The sequence below is a fragment of the Macaca fascicularis genome, chromosome 4, assembly GCF_037993035.2.
Source record: "Macaca fascicularis isolate 582-1 chromosome 4, T2T-MFA8v1.1".
NCBI classification, from domain to species: Eukaryota; Metazoa; Chordata; class Mammalia; order Primates; family Cercopithecidae; genus Macaca; species Macaca fascicularis.
The window spans coordinates 20,247,572-20,267,201 of NC_088378.1; the positions used below are offsets into that span (position 1 = coordinate 20,247,572).

The following is a 19,630-nucleotide window of genomic DNA, read 5'->3' on the forward strand; positions in this document are numbered from 1 at the left end:
GAAAAATACGAGGATAAAGTTATATGGAGCAGGGGTTACATCTATTAAGAACTCGTTTTTCAACATGTTAATTTTGAGATGCTTATGAGTTATGTAACTGTCATTATCAATTAGGAAATTGTATAAATATGCCTGGAGTCCAAGGGAACAAGTCTAGGCTGAAGATATATATTCGGAGTAATCAGCTCATAGATAGGTATTTGAAGCCAGGGGCTTATGTGAAACCAAATATAGAGAGAATGTAGATAGGCAAAAGGCCTAGACCAAGCCCTGACATTCTCTAATATTAAGGATAGAGAAGAAAGAGTGCAGTGTGGCAGCACATAGATTATAGTATGGAAAATAGTAGAATACGTATGCAGAAGTCAGAGGAAAGAGGAAAGGGTAGCCAGCTAGTCCAAATGCTACAGAAAAACAACACTGAAATGAGGAAAGAGAAATCTTCTCTGGGGTGGGCAAGATGGAGATCACTAATGCCTCAGTGAACAGTTGCCATAGAGTGGTGGGATAGAAACTAAATTGCAGTATCTTGAGTAGTTCATTGGAGGTATGGAACCAGGGCATATGTACAGCTCTTTCTAGAATTTTAGCTCTGAATGCAGTCAAAGAATTGAGGTTTTAGCTGGAAGACAATGTAGCATTAAGGGCATATTTTATTTTTTTAAGATAGAAGATACTGGAATATGCATATGTGGTGATGAGAATGATCTAGTACAGTGGTTTTCAAAGGTGGCAGTTTTGCCCTTCATTGCAAATTTGGCAATGTCTGGAGACATTTTTGGTTGTCACAACTTGGCAGGGGGGTAGAGGCTAGGAGTGCTGCTAAGCAGCCTACAACACACAGGACAGCACCCCCCAACGACAAAGAATTATCTAGCCCCAAATCTCAGTAGTGCCAAGGCTAAGAAACCCTAGTCTAGTAGAAAGAAATAGGTCGGTGTTGTTTTTATATATTGGTTTAAAGTCTTATATAATAAAATCCTTAATATTAAGGAATAATCTGTTATCAAGGATTCTGATAGTATTCTTATAATTAAACCAGAAAAAAATTTAAATGTTTTTCCCCACTTTACAAACTTACATTTAAATATGTAAGTACCCAATAAAATTTGCTTTTATTTTTATTTTTGTGGGGTTTGCATATTTTGTTCTAAGAAAATCTATACCCCTTGTATACCTATAGTAGTATTTATGCCATTCCATAAGATTTTTATTAAAATTTCACACAAAGATACAAATAATGTGAAACTGCACATTAAAAATATGCCAAGTTTTTTTTAACATATTGGAAATTATAAATGCATTAACTATGTTGATAATTTACAGCATTTTATGTAGTTTTTCTCTATGTAATTGAGAGTATCCTGAGATAAAAGGGTGGAGTGTTTAAAAAATGATTACTTTAGAAGTAACTATCTTAAGACTTCTGTGCAGTATTTTCTGTTAGTTGTACAGTACAACTGGATTTGAGGGCTGACATAATGATGTTTATTCAAACTACATCTTTAAATATTATACTCATCAAAAGACTCGAAAGTCTTTTTGACTGAATTTATGGTATGGAAATATTAGGAATCTAAACTTTAAAAATAAGCACATCCTGATAATAAATATACCATTTTAAAAAATTGTTTTACATTCTGGGTTGTATAAAAACTTAGGTTTTTAATTTCTACTGTCTCTAATTTGTATTTCATTTATTTTTTAATTGACAAGTAAAAATTATATATGTTGTACAACATGGTATTTTGATATATATATACATTGTAGAATGGCTAAATGATACTATTTAAATAAGTATTACCTCACATTATCATTTTTTTGTGTATGGTAAGAACACTTAAAATCTATTCTCTTAGTAAATTTTAAATATACAATGTATTATTTTTAACTCTACGTTATATACAATATATTTCTTGTATTTATGGATTTATTCCTCCTAACTGAAATTTTGTGTCCTTTGACCAACATCTCCCAAAACCCCTACCCCTAGCCTCAGATAACCACCATTTTACTTTCTGATTCCGTGAGTTTGACTTTTTTACATTCCAAATGTAAGTGAGATCATATGGTATTTGTCTTTCTGTACGTAGCTTATTTTGCTTAACGTTGTGTCCTCCAGGTTCATCCATGTTGTCACAATTGACAGGATTTCTTTCTTTTCAAGGTCAAATAGTATTCCATTATGTACATATACGATATTTTCTTTATCTTTTAATCTGCTAATGGACATTTAGGTTGATTTCATATCTTGACTATTGTGAATAATGCTGTAATGAACATGGGAGTGCAGATAGCTCAACATACCAATTTCATATATTTTGGATATATACTCAGTACTGGGGTTGCTGGATCATATGGTAGTTCTATTTTTAATTATTTTGAGGAACTGCCACACTTTTTTCCATAATGGCTAAACTAATTTACAGTCCCACCAAGAATATACAAGGATTCCCTTTTCTCCACATGCTCTTTAAAACTTATCTTTTGTCTTTTTGATAATAGCCATTCTAATAAGTATGAGGTGATAGCTCATTGTGGTTTTAATTTGTATTTCCCCGATGATTAGTGACATTGAGCACTTTTTAATATTGCTGCTAGATATTTGTATATCTTTTTGAGAAATGTCTATTCAGGTCCTTTGCTCATTTTTTAAATTGGATTATTTGTTTCCTTACTGTTGAGTTGAGTTCTTTTTATGTTTTGGATATTAACCCCTTATCAGAAGTATGCTTTGCAAATATTTTCTACCATTCTACAGATTGTTTTCACTTTGTTGACTGTTTTCTTTGCGGTTGCATAGCTTTTTAGTATTATGTAATCTCATTTGTCTATTTTTGCTTTTGTTGTCTGTGCATTTGGGGATATAGCCAGAAAGTCTTATAAAATTTTTATTTTAACTAGCAGTCTACTGTGTTTCATTCTCCTCTGTGGTTTTAGAGATGAAAATTCTGGATTGATGAAGCAGGACCCAAAGTCCTACCAGTCTCTGTAATGAAGACTGTGAAGTGCCTAGCAATCTCAGCATATATAGGATTTCATGCTTTTTGTGCAGATACTTAGAAAAGTTTACCTCATTTTGTCCAGGCACGGTGGCTCACGCCTGTAATCTCAGCACTTTGGAAGGCCAAGGCGGATAGATCACCTGAGGTCGGGAGTTTGAGACCAGCCTGAGCAACATGGGGAAACCCCATCTCTACTAAAAGTACAAAATTAGCCAGGCATGGTGGCACATGCCTGTAATCCCAGCTACTAGGGAGGCTGAGGCAGGAGAATCGCTTGAACCTGGGAGGCGGAGATTGCAGTGAGCCAAGATCACGCCATTGCACTCCAGCCTGGGCAACAAGAGTGAAACTCCGACTCAAAAAAAAAAAAGAAAAGTTTACCTCATTTTTATAACATCCAGGAGGGCTAGATGTCTATGGTTCTTTCCAGCCTTTGTTTTCTGGGCCTCTGATTTAAAATATTTCAGTGGAAGAATATTTTTTAGAATTAAACCAAAATACTTTATTCTATTTAGAATGCAAAAAAGATTGCCAGAACTATTACTAATTACAGGATTGTACTGCACATATTTTAAAATCCCTACTTCATTACATGCTATGTGTTTATTCTGCTGCTGATTCTGATTCTTCAGCTACCTCTAACTGCTTTCCCTCCGTTTCTACTACCTTTCCCTTTTAATGTTGATATTCCCTAGCATTCTATATTTGGCTCTCCTTTCTTCTGTTGTCCTTCAGCTCTCTACCACTGGGAAGGTTTTAACTATCATCTGTATACTGATAGTTGACATTTCCTTATCTCTGGGCTTCACATTTCTCTGACCTTCAGAAGCCTATTTCTATCTGTCTTCTAAAATCTTCACATCCCACAGCCCCAGAGTCGCAGGAAACTTGATATGCTTGCAACAGCTCATTAAATCCCCATCCCATTTTAGCATGCCGCTCTTCCCATATTCCATAATTACATTTTAGCTACTTTTCCAAGCACAGACCTTAACCAAGCTAGTAAGCAAAAACCACAATTACTTTTGCACTAACGTAAAAAAATCAGTCATCCTCATTCCTTCCCTCCCTTTTAAGTTGTACTTCCGTTTGCTCAGGTTTGTCCTTACTACATTGCCACCACTGCCCGTATCATCCCTTGTGTGAAATGGCACAATATTTAAGTCATTGCTCCAAATGGTTAAAGTAGAGTTAATACAATTGAGCTTGCTGGGGTGGAAGGCACAGCGAGCCAATCACGAAACACAGCATGGCCTTAGCGAGTTGCACAGGTTTGACGTCAGCGGTTGTCATGGTAACAGGGGCGAAGCTGCTGATACCAGGACTGAGCTCCTCCCGCCAGTCTGATTCCTGCCAGTGCTTAAGATGTATGGAGGGGAGAAGCGGCTTCCAAGCAAAATCTTCTTCCTCTCTTTTCTCTATCACTGGGTCACCAGATCCTCGCCAGTGCTGAGGGCGGGGATACGGGGAATCTCTGTCTTGCAAGATTAAATTATTATTGGAGAGGGAATGTGTCTGCCTTGTTCACTGCAGAGTCGCCAATGCTGCTTAGCTCAGTTCCTGCCCCTGCCCGCCATTGGGAGAATCATGATCCAACTCTCTCTCTTCTCTCTCTTTTCTCTTCTCTCTCTCTCTGTCTCTCGGCCTTAGCTGTCACCAGTACACTGACTCTGACTCCCAATTCTTTCCCTGAGACCTGTTTTCCTGAGTCTCCTACGCAGTTCCTCGTCCACACTAGGCAGCTCCACTCAGTGTTCTGAAATCAAGCTTGAGATTCTCCTTCCACCTAGAAACCACAAACAACCAAACATGCTGGTCACCTTGTGTGTCTTCCTTACCTAACCATCTATTAGAATTCTCCAGCTGATAACCTCCGTTGTCTTCACCCTTTTACCTCCAGTATGCTATGCATTAAATCCTGCTTAATATACCTGGAAAATCATCTCTGTCCTCCTTTCCCTTTCCACTAGGCTATCTAACCCCTCCCTAACCTCTTTTCAGACACTTTTCATTAGCACAGACTTCTATTTTTGAGTTCTTTAAAATTTCCCACATCTTTTTTAATTACTTAGGCACAAATATATTTAATCACATGCACACAGTATCTCATTGGCTTCCATTCCTTGTAGCATCCTAAGGCTAATTGTACAATCTGGTTCCTAAATTACCTTTCCATCCTCCTTAACTTACTCCATAAAAGTATTCTTCTTTACTCCTACTGAAATGATTGCCTTTTATTCTTATATCAAGTTTTTGTTCTCACTATTCTGTCAACATCAGTGTTTCTCAGACTTTAATGTACACATGAATCACCTAAAGATCTTGTTAAAATGGAGATTCTGATTCAGAGGCCCTGGTGAAACCTTACATTCTGCATTTCTGAATAACTTGTCTGGTGAAGCAGACGCTACTGGTTGGAAGACCACACTTTGAGTGGCATAGATATGTGTAGAATGCCTTCTCCCTTTCCTCTCTGGTGACTTCCTACCTCTTATTTAAGGTCAAACATACAAATCACATTTTCTTTGCAATACCTTCCTTCTGCAGCTCCAGTCACAGCTGTTTCTTTCTCTGTATTGCTTAGTGTTTTCACTTGGCTACAGTTGGGAAATTGTCTGATGAACTTTGTCACTGGATATTAGTGCTGAGGGGTGCAGCTGTGTGCAGGAATCTTTCTGTCTTTAGCACAATTCCAGCAACATTAAAAGCTCCCAGAATGAAAGAGGCTGAATCCATCAGCGAACTAGTCAGCTCCATCTCTACTAAACATACAAAAAATTAGCTGGGCATGGTGGCGGGTGCCTGTAATTCCAGCTGCTCGGGAGGCTGAGGCAGGAAAATCGCTCAAACCCAGGAGGCAGAGGTTGCAGTGAGCTGAGATGGCGCCATTGCACTCCAGCCTGGGCAATAAGAGCAAAACTCCATTTCAAAGGAAAAAAACAAGAACTATGAATGAATGGTAAACACACACACACCCCCCCCGCACAAACCAAAGTAGATAAGGGTAAGAATCACACTTTTTCTTTACTAGTATAATTTTCCTGTTATAGCCCCCAACACAGGCATTTTATGAGACCTTTTACTTGAAAAATGTCTTACCTGTCCATGCTAAGAAACAGACAATGTATATATGAAAATGTACAACTGGAGAAAAAAAAGTCTAGCCCAGAATTGAGGAAGGGATTTATAAAAGTAAAAATGAACTGTTTAGTCAAATTTACATATATACAGAAAGGAATCCTAGAAATAAAAATTGTAAATATATTTTAATCATAATTCATTATTTAGTAACCTCTAACAAGTCCGAGGTTGCCACCAGAATATAAGCATCCTTAGAGAAGAGACCCTAAGTATGCTTAGGGCAGAGACTTGGGCCATCTCATTCACTGCTATACCCCGACTGACTAAAACAGTCTGTGAAATATAGTAAAAACGAAGAATGAGACGAGAAAGAAAATGAATTGTATTTCTAGCTCAGATTCTGTTTGACTCCACCAGGCTGTGCAGATCCACTCATGTTTGTGACTTTTTACTTGTAACAGAAAAACAGTGGCAACAACCCACATGTCTATCTATAGAGGACTATTATTAATAAATAAATAATAGAACATGTATAAAATAGAATGAAATGCACATATTTTAAAAGGAGGTAGATGACACTGTGCTAGCTATAAAATAGTTTAAAAATAGCAAGTTGCAGAGCCTCATGCAGATTATTCTAATATTAGCATTTAAAAGTATTTTAAAATTATTAGTATTATATTAGTTTGCTAGAGCTACCATAACAAGATACCACAAACTAGATAGCTTGAACAATGTATTTTATTTCTTTGCAGTTCTGCAGGCTGTGAAGTCTGAAGCCAGGTTGTAGCAGGATTGGTTTCTTCTAAGGCCCCTCTCTTCTTGGTTTGTAGATGGTTGTTTTCTCCCTGTGTCTTCACATAGTCTTTCTTCTGTGTCTATCTGTGTCCTAATCTCATCTTCTTATAAGGAGACCGTATTGGATTAGGTCCACCCTGAGAGTCTCATTTTAATTTAATCCAGCCTTTAAAGGCTCCATCTCTAAATAGTCACATTCTGATATACTAGGGGTTATTATTTTAACTTATGATTCGGGGAGGAACATAATTCAGGCCATAGCAGGTATATATATATATATACTGAAACTCATCAAATTGTATGCTTTAAATACATTCAATTTATTGTATGTTGGTTATGTCTCAACAAATGTGTAAAAACATGGAGGAAAGGAATATGCTCATATTCGTATTTGCTTTTATGTGCATAAAAGAGTGACTGCCTTTTGCAGAAAAGGTGAGTGCATACCAGATAGCGTTCAAAAATAAGACTTTTTAAAAATATGTAAATATATTACTGATTCAGAAAAAATCTCATAAATACATATTTTTAAACATTAATAAAGTAATGACACCAAGCGCTTTGGGAGTTTAGGAGAGGCAGCAGTCACTGTGAGTTGAGGTTAGAGATTCTGGCCTACAAAACTTATCACAGGTTCTGCTCTCTGTGGTAAGTTTGGCTTAGCTTTATTCAAGATTGTCAGTCTAGCCTTGACTGTATCATTGTCCCATATCTACTTTGTAACTGTTGTACTGTCAAAAACTTTACTGTTTTTTAAACTCATCTTGTCCGTATGTTCTTACAATAAGAAAATAAAAAGATTTACTTCATTGTAGTAAAACATAGCTATATTTAGTAATAAATTACAGTTTCTAAGACAGCTTTAGTTTTATTTATTTGCCTAAATTGATTGCTCCTCCATGTCTTTATCCAACTTCATTTGTTTCTTAACTTCATTAGGTCAGTTTTTTGGTAGTTTGTAGGCTGAAAGAAAGGGTTTGAGCTTTGTTCTCCTATGAGTTTTCTCCTTTATAGTTATTTTATAACCCAAACATGTATTAGTGATTAAGTTAAAGGATTTGAGGAATAATTTGTATATCTTGTAGAACTTTGGTATAGAAAATTGTCGTAATAATATATTTTTATAGAAAAATGTTTTCAATTAATACATTTACTGTATTACAATTAATACATTTTACTGTTAAGACTGCTTTAAATTAAAGCTGGGACAGTGGAATTTTAGGAAAATAATACAGGTTTGCTTTTTCACGAGATATTTGAATTCAGTTCAAAGGGCATTCTAAAGCCCTCCTTCTTTTCTTCATTCATTGCTGACCTATTTTCAATATAAATGGAAGATTGTAACAGCACTAAATTTGGGCCTTATATAAAGATGTCATAGGGAGTTGGCTGAGGCTCCATCCTAAGTGAGAATTGTTAGTTTGCGGGTGTTCTCAGGGATAACAGATAAAGGTTTATTCTGTGCTATAGTTGTTTCCTGTTTGTGGCAATACCATGGGACACATTCAGGTCCAGGAATCCAAATTCGGAAATGCTCTCTGGGAGTATCATCTTACTTTGTCTTCTAGCCCTAATTTGAAATTCTTTGGAATAAGGAGGCAAAGTGCATTCTTGTCCTGGCTCTTATTATAACATTTCAGTGACTTTGGGCAGATTTCTTAACTTTTTCAGATATCAGTTTATTCACCTGTAAATTGAAGGGATTATAGCTAAGACTTCTTAAACACTTACTTCGTGGCAGACATTTTTCCATGTGCTCTATTTTTATCTGCATTAATTTATTTATACAACCACTCTGTGAGGTAAGCATTGTTTTTAGCCCCATTTTAAAACTGTGGAAGCAAATTATCATCACCATCTATCCCCTTTGTCTTCATTTTTTTCTATATCTTCTAACATTATCTTTCTATATCTTCTAACTTTTTTTGTTTTTGTTTTTGTTTGAGACAGAATCTCGTTTATCACCCAGGCTGAAGTCCAGTGGCGCTATCTCGGCTCACTGCAATCTCCATCTTCCGGGTTCAAGCAGTTCTCCTGCTTCAGCCTCCCGAGTAGCTGGGACTACAGGCACGCGCCACCATGCCCGGCTAATTTTTTGTATTTTTAGTAGGGACAGGGTTTCACCATTCTGGCCAGGCTGGTCTTGAACTCCTGACCTCATGATCCACCTGCCTCAGCCTCCCAAAGTGCTGGGATTACAGGCGTGAGCCACCGTGCCTGGCCCTTCTAACTTTTTTTTTTTTTTTTGAGACGGAGTCTCGCTCTGTCGCCCAGGCTGGAGTGCAGTGGCTGGATCTCCGCTCACTGCAAGCTCCGCCTCCCGGGTTCACGCCATTCTCCTGCCTCAGCCTCCCGAGTAGCTGGGACTACAGGCGCCCGCCACCTCGCCCGGCTGGTTTTTTTGTATTTTTAGTAGAGACGGCGTTTCACCGTGTTAGCCAGGATGGTCTCGATCTCCTGACCTCGTGATCCGCCCGTCTCGGCCTCCCAAAGTGCTGGGATTACAGGCTTGAGCCACCGTGCCCGGCCCTAACATATTTTTAATTAAACTTTTTAAAATCAATATCCTCATTGTACTCTTTGCAGGACACTGTTTTTTGGGTTGGGGTGGGGGTTGTTTTTAGACAGGGTCTACTTCTGTCATCCAGCGGGGAGTGTGGTGACGTGATCTCGGCTCACTGAAACCTCTTTCTCTGGGCTCAAGCTATCCTCCCACCTCAACCTCCCAAGTAGCTGGGACTACAGGTGTGCAACCCTATACCCAGTGAATTTGTGTATTTTTTGAAGAGACTGTGGTTTCACCATGCTGACCAGGTTGGTCTTGAACTCATGGACTCAAGCAGTCTGCCTGCCTCAGACTCCCAGAGTGTTGGGATTACAGGTGTGAGCCACCCTGCCCAGCGTACATTTTAAAATATTATGTAAAAATAGAGATTTATGTAACTATTTTCAATTGACCTTATAAAGAAGTACAGTGCCCTATCTAAATAATGTAAAAAATGTTTATTTGGGTTTATAAACACTGTGCTTGAAACTTCCCTGAGTTTGTTCATCTACACTGTACAGCTTTCACCTCAGTTCTGTGGCTTTCACAGTCCGAACAGGCTCTCTACTGCAGGAATTAATACTTCTCTGAGTCTTGCAGCTTCCTAGCTGTGAAGGCTCTGCCAAAACCCTCAGCTTCAGCTGCCCTTGTAGATTAATTATTCGTTAAGGCAGCCTCCAGTATAGGGGCTGGAAACAGGGAGGGGAGGTAATGTTTGTATAAAGTGAATTTTTTGTTTTGACTTGATTTGGGGTTTTTTGTTTCCTATTAGATTACTGAGTCTCAACATTTAAGAAATTATGATACTATGGATTTTTAAAATTTTTTTCATAAGTAGTAGAAAGATTATCTTCCCATTATCCTTGCAAAGTAGGCATCTACATATCAACTGAGTCTTTTCAGAAATATTGCTGTAAATTATTCATTTTCCAATTGCCATCAAATCCACATTACTTGCATAGTAAGACATTTCAGTAAATAAATAGACATCAGAAGTGATCACTTTTTACTGTGTTTCTCCAGGAATATGCTGAATCTTCTTAGACCCTTTTATTGTTAGGCTAGTACATGATTTTGGCTTCCTATCTATTCTTTCTTTAAAGAATAGTGGGATTTTCATTTAATTTTGCAGAAGAATTTTAAAATGGCTGCTGAAATGGCAGCAGGATAGCATAAATATTTATTGAACATAAGCTGCTAGTTGCTATGATTTGGCTTTAATTATCTATAAATGTAGTTTTAGAATTGTGTTTAAAATATCTGAGGTTATGCAGAAATGCACCTTAATATTGTGATACATTTGACTCATTTTGTAGTAGAATTAATAAATTATATTTCATTTCAGTTATAATGACCAATCTTTAATTTGTAAATCTTAAATTCTCTAGTACCAGATTCAAGATGTTTTATGTTATAAACTAAGCAGAGATTTAATGTTGTTGTCTGTGACTTTTACATATAGTTTCTTTAGGGAAAATTCGATTTTAGTTAAAGGTACTAATATTGCCAGAGATGTATTTTTAATGACTGACTTACCCATCTTTGCCTCCTTTCTAAACCCTTTGTTTTCTCCCTGTCCTACTCCAGGGCTGATGTACAACAAAGCCAATGCAGCTTAAGCTTTAAGACCCCCTCATTTATCTCTTCCAAATCCTATCAGGGACCATGGTAATTTTGTATTAATACTGTATTTGTTCTCTTAAAGAGGACCCTTCTAATTACATAAGCTTCTGTATACACACAACCTCTGTATCCAACATAGGATTGTATCTTACAAGATTCTTCTTAGTGGCACAGCAGAGAGGACCAAAAAAGTGGGGAGAATAAACCTGTTTAAAATCAGAAATCATATAATTGATGGGAGAAAAAGGAGGTTATTTTTTTCCATACAGTTTGCAAAGCTGTATCAACAGCTACCAAAGTCTCTGCTGATATGTCATGTATTTCGTAAAACCTTACTCAGTCTTCCTTTATCATCGTGCTGGTAGGCGGATTCTCTTCAGCTTTTCAGCTCGTGTACAAGTAATAGAATAGTGGGCAAAATTCAGAGAGGCAGACTCTTTCACCAGCCCTGCTTTAACAGGAGTGGGAAGGTAATGTGCTGGGAGAGGACAACTTGGAATGGTCCACAAACTTGTGCTTTGGCATCAGATAGTCCTTTCATTCCCCACCCACCCCAAGCTGGTACTAGGGTAAAGCATTTGAGGCATCAAGTGTGCAAAATTTACATCTGAATATGATAGACTACTAATTAAAAACTTATCTCCCTCACCCTCAATTCTAAAAAATTAACACCTAATGACTTTCATTGTGTTGTTTATTTGGTAAACCATTTTGTAGTAGTAGGGGCCTGATGTCAAGCAGATGTCTATCTAATCACCGAATAAATCACTTACCAGCATTGAGATCCTGGGCAAAATAACTTCCCGGAACTTTATTTTCCCCAATTAAGAAGGCCATAGGATTAAAAAGTATATACCTTTAAGGGCCTTATAATATGTAGGTACCACTGAATGTCAGCTCCTTTCCCCACAAGGTTCTTGTTTGTACATGTCCTGCAGCCATGCCCTAAGTGTGGTCTGCCCAGCTGGCTACTCTCACTTGATTAAAAAGTATATGATTGTCAAACTGTATTTTCAGAGAATGATGAGGAGCAGGAGGCGCTGCCATCTCTGGATAAACCTGGCTGGTACTCCCAAGGGAACGCTGTCCACCTCTATGAACTTCTGAAGAAAATGACTGGCAAACCTGAACCCAAGGTATTTTCCAGTTGAGGAGAAGCCCTCAGCGCCCACTTGCAGACATAAGCAGTTGTGAACTGCCAAACCTCTCCTAATTCTTCTGCTTAAATAAGCCTTTCCTTTGTCAGTGTAGACAGGCTGTCTATCTGTGATAGAGAAGAGCAAGGATTCCAGGCAGGGCACCACAGATTTAGGGGGTGTGTGAGTGTGTAGGATGCCTGTGGAATGTTAATCCTGATAACAATCCATCCAAAAAGTTTTCATATATAAAACAAACAACTGAAATTATGCTACAGACTAGCTTAAAGATACACTTGTTTTTGACAGCATGATCACGTTGTTGATGTTGGACACTGGTGCATTTCTAACAGCAGAACCCTTTCTTCTAAGAAAATATTTACCAGAATTTCTGTGAGCTGAGAGATCATGGGGTAACAGAGCCCTGCTCCATTGGCTGTCACCATGCCACAGTCCCCTGGGGACTCCTGAGGGTTAATGGATGGAGCAGTCTGACTTGCAGATGCTGATTCTCATATCCCTTAACTCTGTTTTCATATCTGAAAATTGAGAGGTATGGACTCAGTCAATGGAGTTTTGCCTCAGACTACCTAGGGAACCTTCTAGCTTCAACATGCGTAGCCCTACTCTCACAGATTCTGTTTCAACCAATCTGAAGTTGGGCCCAGAAACTCTCTTGAAAAGTGGTTGTGATTTGCACTTTTAATAATCTCTACTCCACAAGTTGTCTCTAATACCTCACCAGCCCTTCAACTGCAGGGGCCATTTTATTAGTAATTGTAAACATCTATGTAAACATATAGGTTCTCTTCTTTAGGAAAATTGAATAAAATCACTTATTTCACCTTATGCTCTCTTCCACCTGTGAATGTGTTGTATAACTTCTTAAGACAAATCTGGCACCCTGTGAATCAAATGAGACAAGTTGATGGTCACCTGTGAGGTTATTAAAGACGTTTAAGCTGTTTATGCAGTTTTTGATTGTCATACTCTGATGCCTGTTGAGAAATTTTCTTCTTCTTTATATGAAATAAATGCCACTCTCTTTCACAATTCTATGCCTCAAACAGCATCTGCTATCTGTCTTACAGGTTGTTTATTTTGGTGATAGCATGCATTCAGACATTTTCCCAGCTCGTCACTATAGTAATTGGGAGACAGTCCTCATCCTGGAAGAACTCAGAGGGGATGAAGGCGCAAGGAGTCAGAGGCCTGAGGAGTCAGAGCCTCTAGAGAAGAAAGGAAAATATGAGGTTAGGGTTCCCTGCATCTCTTTCCTTGAAAGAAAAATATTTATGTTTGAAAGCTAAAGTATCTTTATACTACTTGACTCCAAAATTGTCCTGGTCAGGCTGAATGCCATCATGTTTAAAAAAAAAGACTAATAATTTGAAACTTTGTACCAATTTTATTGACTTCATGTTCTATTTATACTGAAAGCAATAAATAATAATCCTGTCCTCCTTCCTTTTTAAAAAATAAATACTAAATAAGAAAATTAGACCAAGTTTTTTTTTAACTACCCTTTAGACATCATCATCATCATAATAGAATTACAGAGTTATTTTTATTATAGGGAAAAAAATTCTCTTTCTAGGTTGCTCTGTTTGGGCTAGTTTTCAGATAATAACTAACTGACCATATAAAAAGCTAGTTTCTGTTTAAAATAAAGGATACTTCATAATAAGGAGGAAATATTATTCCTGTTCCAAAAACTTAATGTGTGCCCAAAGCCTATTTGTAGATTCCTACAGGGTTTCAAAGGTTTTATTTACTTCATAGACAAAAAAGTTATGAGATTGAACATTAGTTAATCACCATTTTAATTATTCTGTTCTCTTGTTTCAGGGACCAAAAGCAAAGCCTTTAAATACTTCATCTAAAAAATGGGGCTCTTTTTTTATTGATTCAGTTTGGGGACTGGAAAACACAGAAGACTCCTTGGTTTATACATGGTCTTGTAAGAGAATCAGTACTTACAGCACTATTGCAATTCCAAGTATTGAAGCAATTGCAGGTAAGGGGGAACATACCTATAAAGCTTCATCTGTTACTAGACAACAATGACCAGTACTAGAATTCTTGTCTTTAAGAAAAAGAAATCTTCCCACAACATTGATTTATCTTTGGGGAAAACATCTTCTAGATATGGAACCTAGGTAATTAGGACCAGCACTTCTGTGGGAGGCAACTACAAAAGCTCGACAATTTATTTTTTTTTTAATTCAGCTTGGAGGCATATTATAAATTTAGGGAAGAGTTACCAGGACAAGCTGAGGAGGCCCAGTAAGGTGAACCTCGCATTTGAGGCTACTTTTCCCCCTGGGTGTTTGCTGATTCTGGAGAGGGCACCACAGAGGGTGAGTGGGCCTTTCAGTAACTTCATGAATCTACAGGAATAGGAACTGGAGGAGAGGGCCTGCCTGAGGAGGAGTGGGGTCTGGTGAACTCCCTCAATCTATGTTGAGGCCCTGAAGTGCTTTACTTTAGAATAAGGATGAATTGAGAAGAAATCTCCATTTTCACAGGAACTAAAACTCAGCTTGAAATCAGCTGAATACCTAAAATTGGATTGAGGAGATTCCAAATTAGTAGTGCCCCAATATATTAGTAGAAACAAATATAGATTCTCTTTTGAGGAGGATAACATCATTCTAGGACTCAAATTATTTCTAAAAACAATTCATATAAAATTCAGCACATAATGAAAAATAGCCAGGCACATAAAGATATGAGACCACACTAACAGAAATAACCATGCTTATTATAGTCAAATACAGAAACGGAAGGAATGAGAAATTTGGTAGAGACAAAAACTATGGTATAAACTGTGATATAAAAAGAATGGAGATTGCAGAATTTAAATATTTAAAAAATGAAATTAAGAACTTAACAGGTGGATTTAATAGCAAATTAGACAGAGATGAAAAGTCACTTAGTGCACTGGAAATTAGGTCAAAAGAACATATTTGGAATGAAACAGTAAGAGAAAAATCATAAAAGGTACAGAAGAGAGACTGAGACATAAAAGATATAGTGAGAAGGAGTAAGGTTTCTATATGGCCAGCCTTCTGTATTCTCGGGTTTCACATTTTCAGATTCAACCAGCTGTGGATAAAAATTATTCAGAGGAAAAAAACAATAAAACATAATACAACAATTTAAAATGTTACAAATTTTTAAAAATACAGTATAACTATTTACATAGCATTTACATCGTATTCGATATAAGTAATCTAGTGATGAATTAAAGTATACAGGAAGATGTATGTAGGTTTAATGCAAATATTATGCCATTTTTTGACTTGAGCATGCGCAGGTTTTGGTATCACAGGGGTGCCCTGCAGATACTGAGGGTCATCTGTGATTGGAGTCCCAGGAGATGAGAGAAAAGTGATGGGAAAAAAATAAGCCAAAGGTTTAAGAAGCCCAAAGAAATGAAACAAAATGAATAAAAAGAAATTCAGAGTTAACTGCTAAATGCCAAAGATAATTAAATATTAAAAGCAATCAAGAGCATAAATATAGATTAAATAACAGATTGACATCTGACTTATCAGAAACAGAGAAGAGTCAAAGACAATAGAATGATGACTTTAAATTGCTGAAAGAAAATCGTGTGAATCTTGATGGAATTCTATACCCAGTAAACTTTTTAAAGAATAAAAGTAAAATATTGGCTGGGCTTGGTGGCTTATGCCTGTAATCCCAGCACTTTGGGAGGCCGAGGCGGGCGGGTGGATCGATACATCTGAGGTCAGGAGTTTGAGACCAGTCTGGCCAACATGGTGAAACCCCGTCTCTACTAAAAATACAGAAATTAGCCAGGTGTGGTGGTGGGTGCCTGTAATCCCAGCTACTCAGGAGGTTGAGGCAGGAGAATTGCTTGAAGCTGCGAGGCAGAAGTTGCAATGAGCTGGGATCACACCACTGCACTCCAGCCTAGGTAACAGAGCAAGACTCTGTCTCAAAAATAACAAAAAAAAGTAAAATATTTTTAGACAGAATAATAAAGAAAATGTATATCCAGAAACCTGTACTAGAGGAAATAAAGATTATTGTTCTCCAGGTACAATTAAAAATAATTCATGTTGGAAGACTGGAAATGCAAGAAGAATGTATGTGATATAAGTATATGGTATAAGTGTATGAATTAAAAATGAATGCTTAGTGTTTGAAACAATAAAAATTAAAGTCCCATGGGATTTACATAAATAGAGAATTAAAATGCCTGACAACAATGGCATGTATATGCCAGAGTGGGGCAGCAAAAATTAACATGTTCTAACATGCTAGATTTAAACAATTAAGGATAAGACTATGTTCAATATTGATGTCGGAAATGCATGTTGTAATCTCTAAAATAACTGTCAAAAGAATTGTGATGATATACATATACCAACCTACTATGTAAAATAATTTAAGAATCTAAAAGAAAACAAAGGGGATGAGAGAATATTAAGAATCAGCAAGACAAATGGAAAGCATTTAGTAAAATGTTTAATTTAAACCTGAAGTAATTACATTAAATATATGTGACCAAATACTCCAATTAATAGCTGATTTTTAAAAAATAACAATACTCAGCCGGGCACTGTGGCTCACACCTGTAATCCTTGCACTTAGTAGAGATGGGGTTTTACCATGTTAGCCAGGATGGTCTCCATCTCCTGACCTCGTGATCTGCCCACCTCGGCCTCCCAAAGTGCAAGGTTGTTTATAAGAGATATATCTAAGACATAAGGATTCAGAAAGTTTAAATATCAAAAGATGGATGAAATAATACCATGCTAACAGTAACCAAAAGAGAGAGTAACTGCATTAATATGAAACACAGTGGATATTAAGGGGAAAAATGATTAGCATGAGAGAGATCACTTCATAAATACAAACTCTTAGTTCTCAGAAATATATAACTGCCAGTCTAAGATACTCACAAAGTCCCCTGTCCTCTCTCAGGTCAGAGCTTAGTCTCTCCATTTTCACAATACCAAGAAAATGCCTAAGAAAGAAAACATCCACTCTCCTTTATACAGGCCTATGCTTTTCCGCTTGGATTCTTCGTTTCCAAGTTTCCTTCAGCATTTGGCAAAGGGTTTGAGGAGAAAACCGGCAGAGTCCAGTTCTCTAACCCTTCCTTTACAGTGGTCCTAGCCCCTCAATTTTTGTCTCTGCAGCCCTGCAAGACTGCCAAAATCTCTACTGGTTTTTCTGCTGCTTATAGTAACCCCTACCACCAGCCAGAATCCCAGCACCAGAGGAGAAAAGCTGAAGCTTAGTGCTAGCTCCTCTCTCCGCTGGTTCCTCGTTCCCAGGAATTGTATCTTAAGTCTTGGTTGCCTCTTTAGCTCTCTGGTGACTTCAGTCTCATGTTTGTATTTTATCCAGCTTTTCTAGTTGAAGTTAGAAGTCTAGTTAATTTTTTTGAACTTCAGATTCTTCTTCCTTCAATTGAAGAAAGTTGCCATGTTGTATGTATTAAAATTCTTAGTTAGCTAAGCATTTGAAGATTATTCTTAGTAACCTTCTTCCTGGGACCATGAAGAAGATTATTAGGTCTCATTCACCAGTTACATGATCCTCTGAGGAGGGCCTGGGAGATTTTTTTTTAAATTTTTATTCAGATAAGCTTTCATATTTTTGTATTAACTTCTGTGCAGAGTATTAAAATTAAACTCACTAGTTAGAGCTCTGGGGATGATTTGAGATATCTCTAAATGTGATTTGCCTTAAGCATTATTATAAATTGTATAGGGAAAGATATCTAACTCTTCATCCTAAGTGACCTGTGATAGACCTTTTCTGTAATATGGGAGAAAGAATAAAATTAAATTGTTTTAAATGAGATAGGAAGTGAAAAATAACTTAGTACATCCCTTTTGCCTCTTAAAACCTTATATTCAAGTAATGTTTCTGTATTTGTGGATATTCTGTTAGACATGGTTATCTCGTTCACATTTAAATGCCTAGAAGCCTTTTTTATAGCTGTTGTAAAAGTTTGTATTTATTAGCCATATATATGTTACAATGGTGAATGGTTTATACACATTTTTAACCTTATAATAATAGCTACACAGAGACCTACTGAAGGAGCAAAAGAAATGTTAAAATTTTACAGGTTTCAAAAATAAGTTTTACTATCAGTGAATATCAAGTTTTGATTTGTTTATGAAAGGCATTCAGAGGCCTGTGCAATAATTAAACTTTTTTTTCCTCCCCAGAATTACCTCTGGACTACAAATTTACAAGATTCTCTTCAAGCAATTCAAAAACAGCTGGCTACTATCCAAATCCTCCACTGGTCTTAACAAGCGATGAGACACTGATATCCAAATAAGTTGTCTTTATTGGAAAATGAAGTGAAGACCCATATATGCAGTAAAAAAAAAAAAAAAAAAAAAATCAAAAAATACTGTAAAAGACTTTAAGGAACGAGTTTTATTGACCAAGAAGTTGATATTTGCCCATAGGTCTCCTTTCTATAAATCATCTTGATGTTTAACAACTCTTATTATATTAAAATCTTAGTATCCTAAAACTTAGAACCTTATTGATATTTTCTATACAATAGTTTTGTGATTAGAATTCACCTGGGGACACACACTCCCACACACAGTCACTCTTACACATATGCCTAGTTCAGTGGTTCTCAAAGTGTGATCCATAGACTAATAGCAGAGCATTACCTGAGAACTTGATAATGCACATTGCAGGCCCCACCCAAAACCTGTTGAATCAGAAGCTCTGAGAGTGGGGCCTACCAATCTGTGGTTTAACAAGCCCATCCTGTGATTCTAATTTACACTACAGTTTGAGACCCACCGAACTAGAACATATCCTCCAGAGACTTGGCTTAATTGGTCTGGCTAAATATAGCTGAACATTGTTACCTTTTATATGCCCTAGGACTTCCAAAATCACCCTATCCAACAAAATCTTATTCCTCAGTATTAATTCCTCTCTTGGGAAGAAATTTGTAGTTGAAACTATTTAATTTAATTTGAATTTAATTTCTGTAATTGGGAAGGAGGGTAATAATGAACAAAAAGTTTGAGAAAAAATGCTTTAAGGGGTTTTACAGGCATACTACAGTCCAGGACTGTGGTGTTCTGTGTGCTATGTATAGTCATATTAGTAGCTATTTGTTGCAAGATACTTGAAGCCAAATGTTTGCAGTATAGGTTCCTGGCTACTCTTTAAGCTGTGATTTCACTCTGTCTATCATGGGCAGTATTAGAAAACATACTGGTTTTCACTATCTGGTTTTCAAACACTATCATTATTTTACCTGGATTGTAGTGGAGAATTGAGCATATCAATGCATGCATTGGAAAGAAAAAAATTTTGTTGAAATTTGGAAATGTTCAGCTAAATCCCAGATATACTATGGGATGAGTTATCTCAGGGTAGGTAAAAAAAAAAAAAAAAAAAAAAAAATTACT

General features: G+C 36.9%; 1 protein-coding gene across 2 annotated transcripts in view; it reads left to right on the forward strand.

Annotated features, from left to right (window-relative positions):
• NT5DC1 (5'-nucleotidase domain containing 1) overlaps positions 1-18,726 on the forward strand; it is a 146,178-nt gene extending 127,452 nt beyond the window's left edge. For both annotated transcript variants that reach the window (XM_005551638.5, XM_005551639.5), the window contains exons 9-12: positions 12,070-12,188; positions 13,280-13,441; positions 14,037-14,205; positions 18,410-18,726. In XM_005551638.5, the coding sequence (XP_005551695.3) occupies positions 12,070-12,188; positions 13,280-13,441; positions 14,037-14,205; positions 18,410-18,525 (566 nt within the window). In that variant the 3' untranslated portion in view covers positions 18,526-18,726. The remainder of the gene's footprint in view (positions 1-12,069; positions 12,189-13,279; positions 13,442-14,036; positions 14,206-18,409) is intronic.
• Positions 18,727-19,630: the final 904 nt, after the last annotated feature.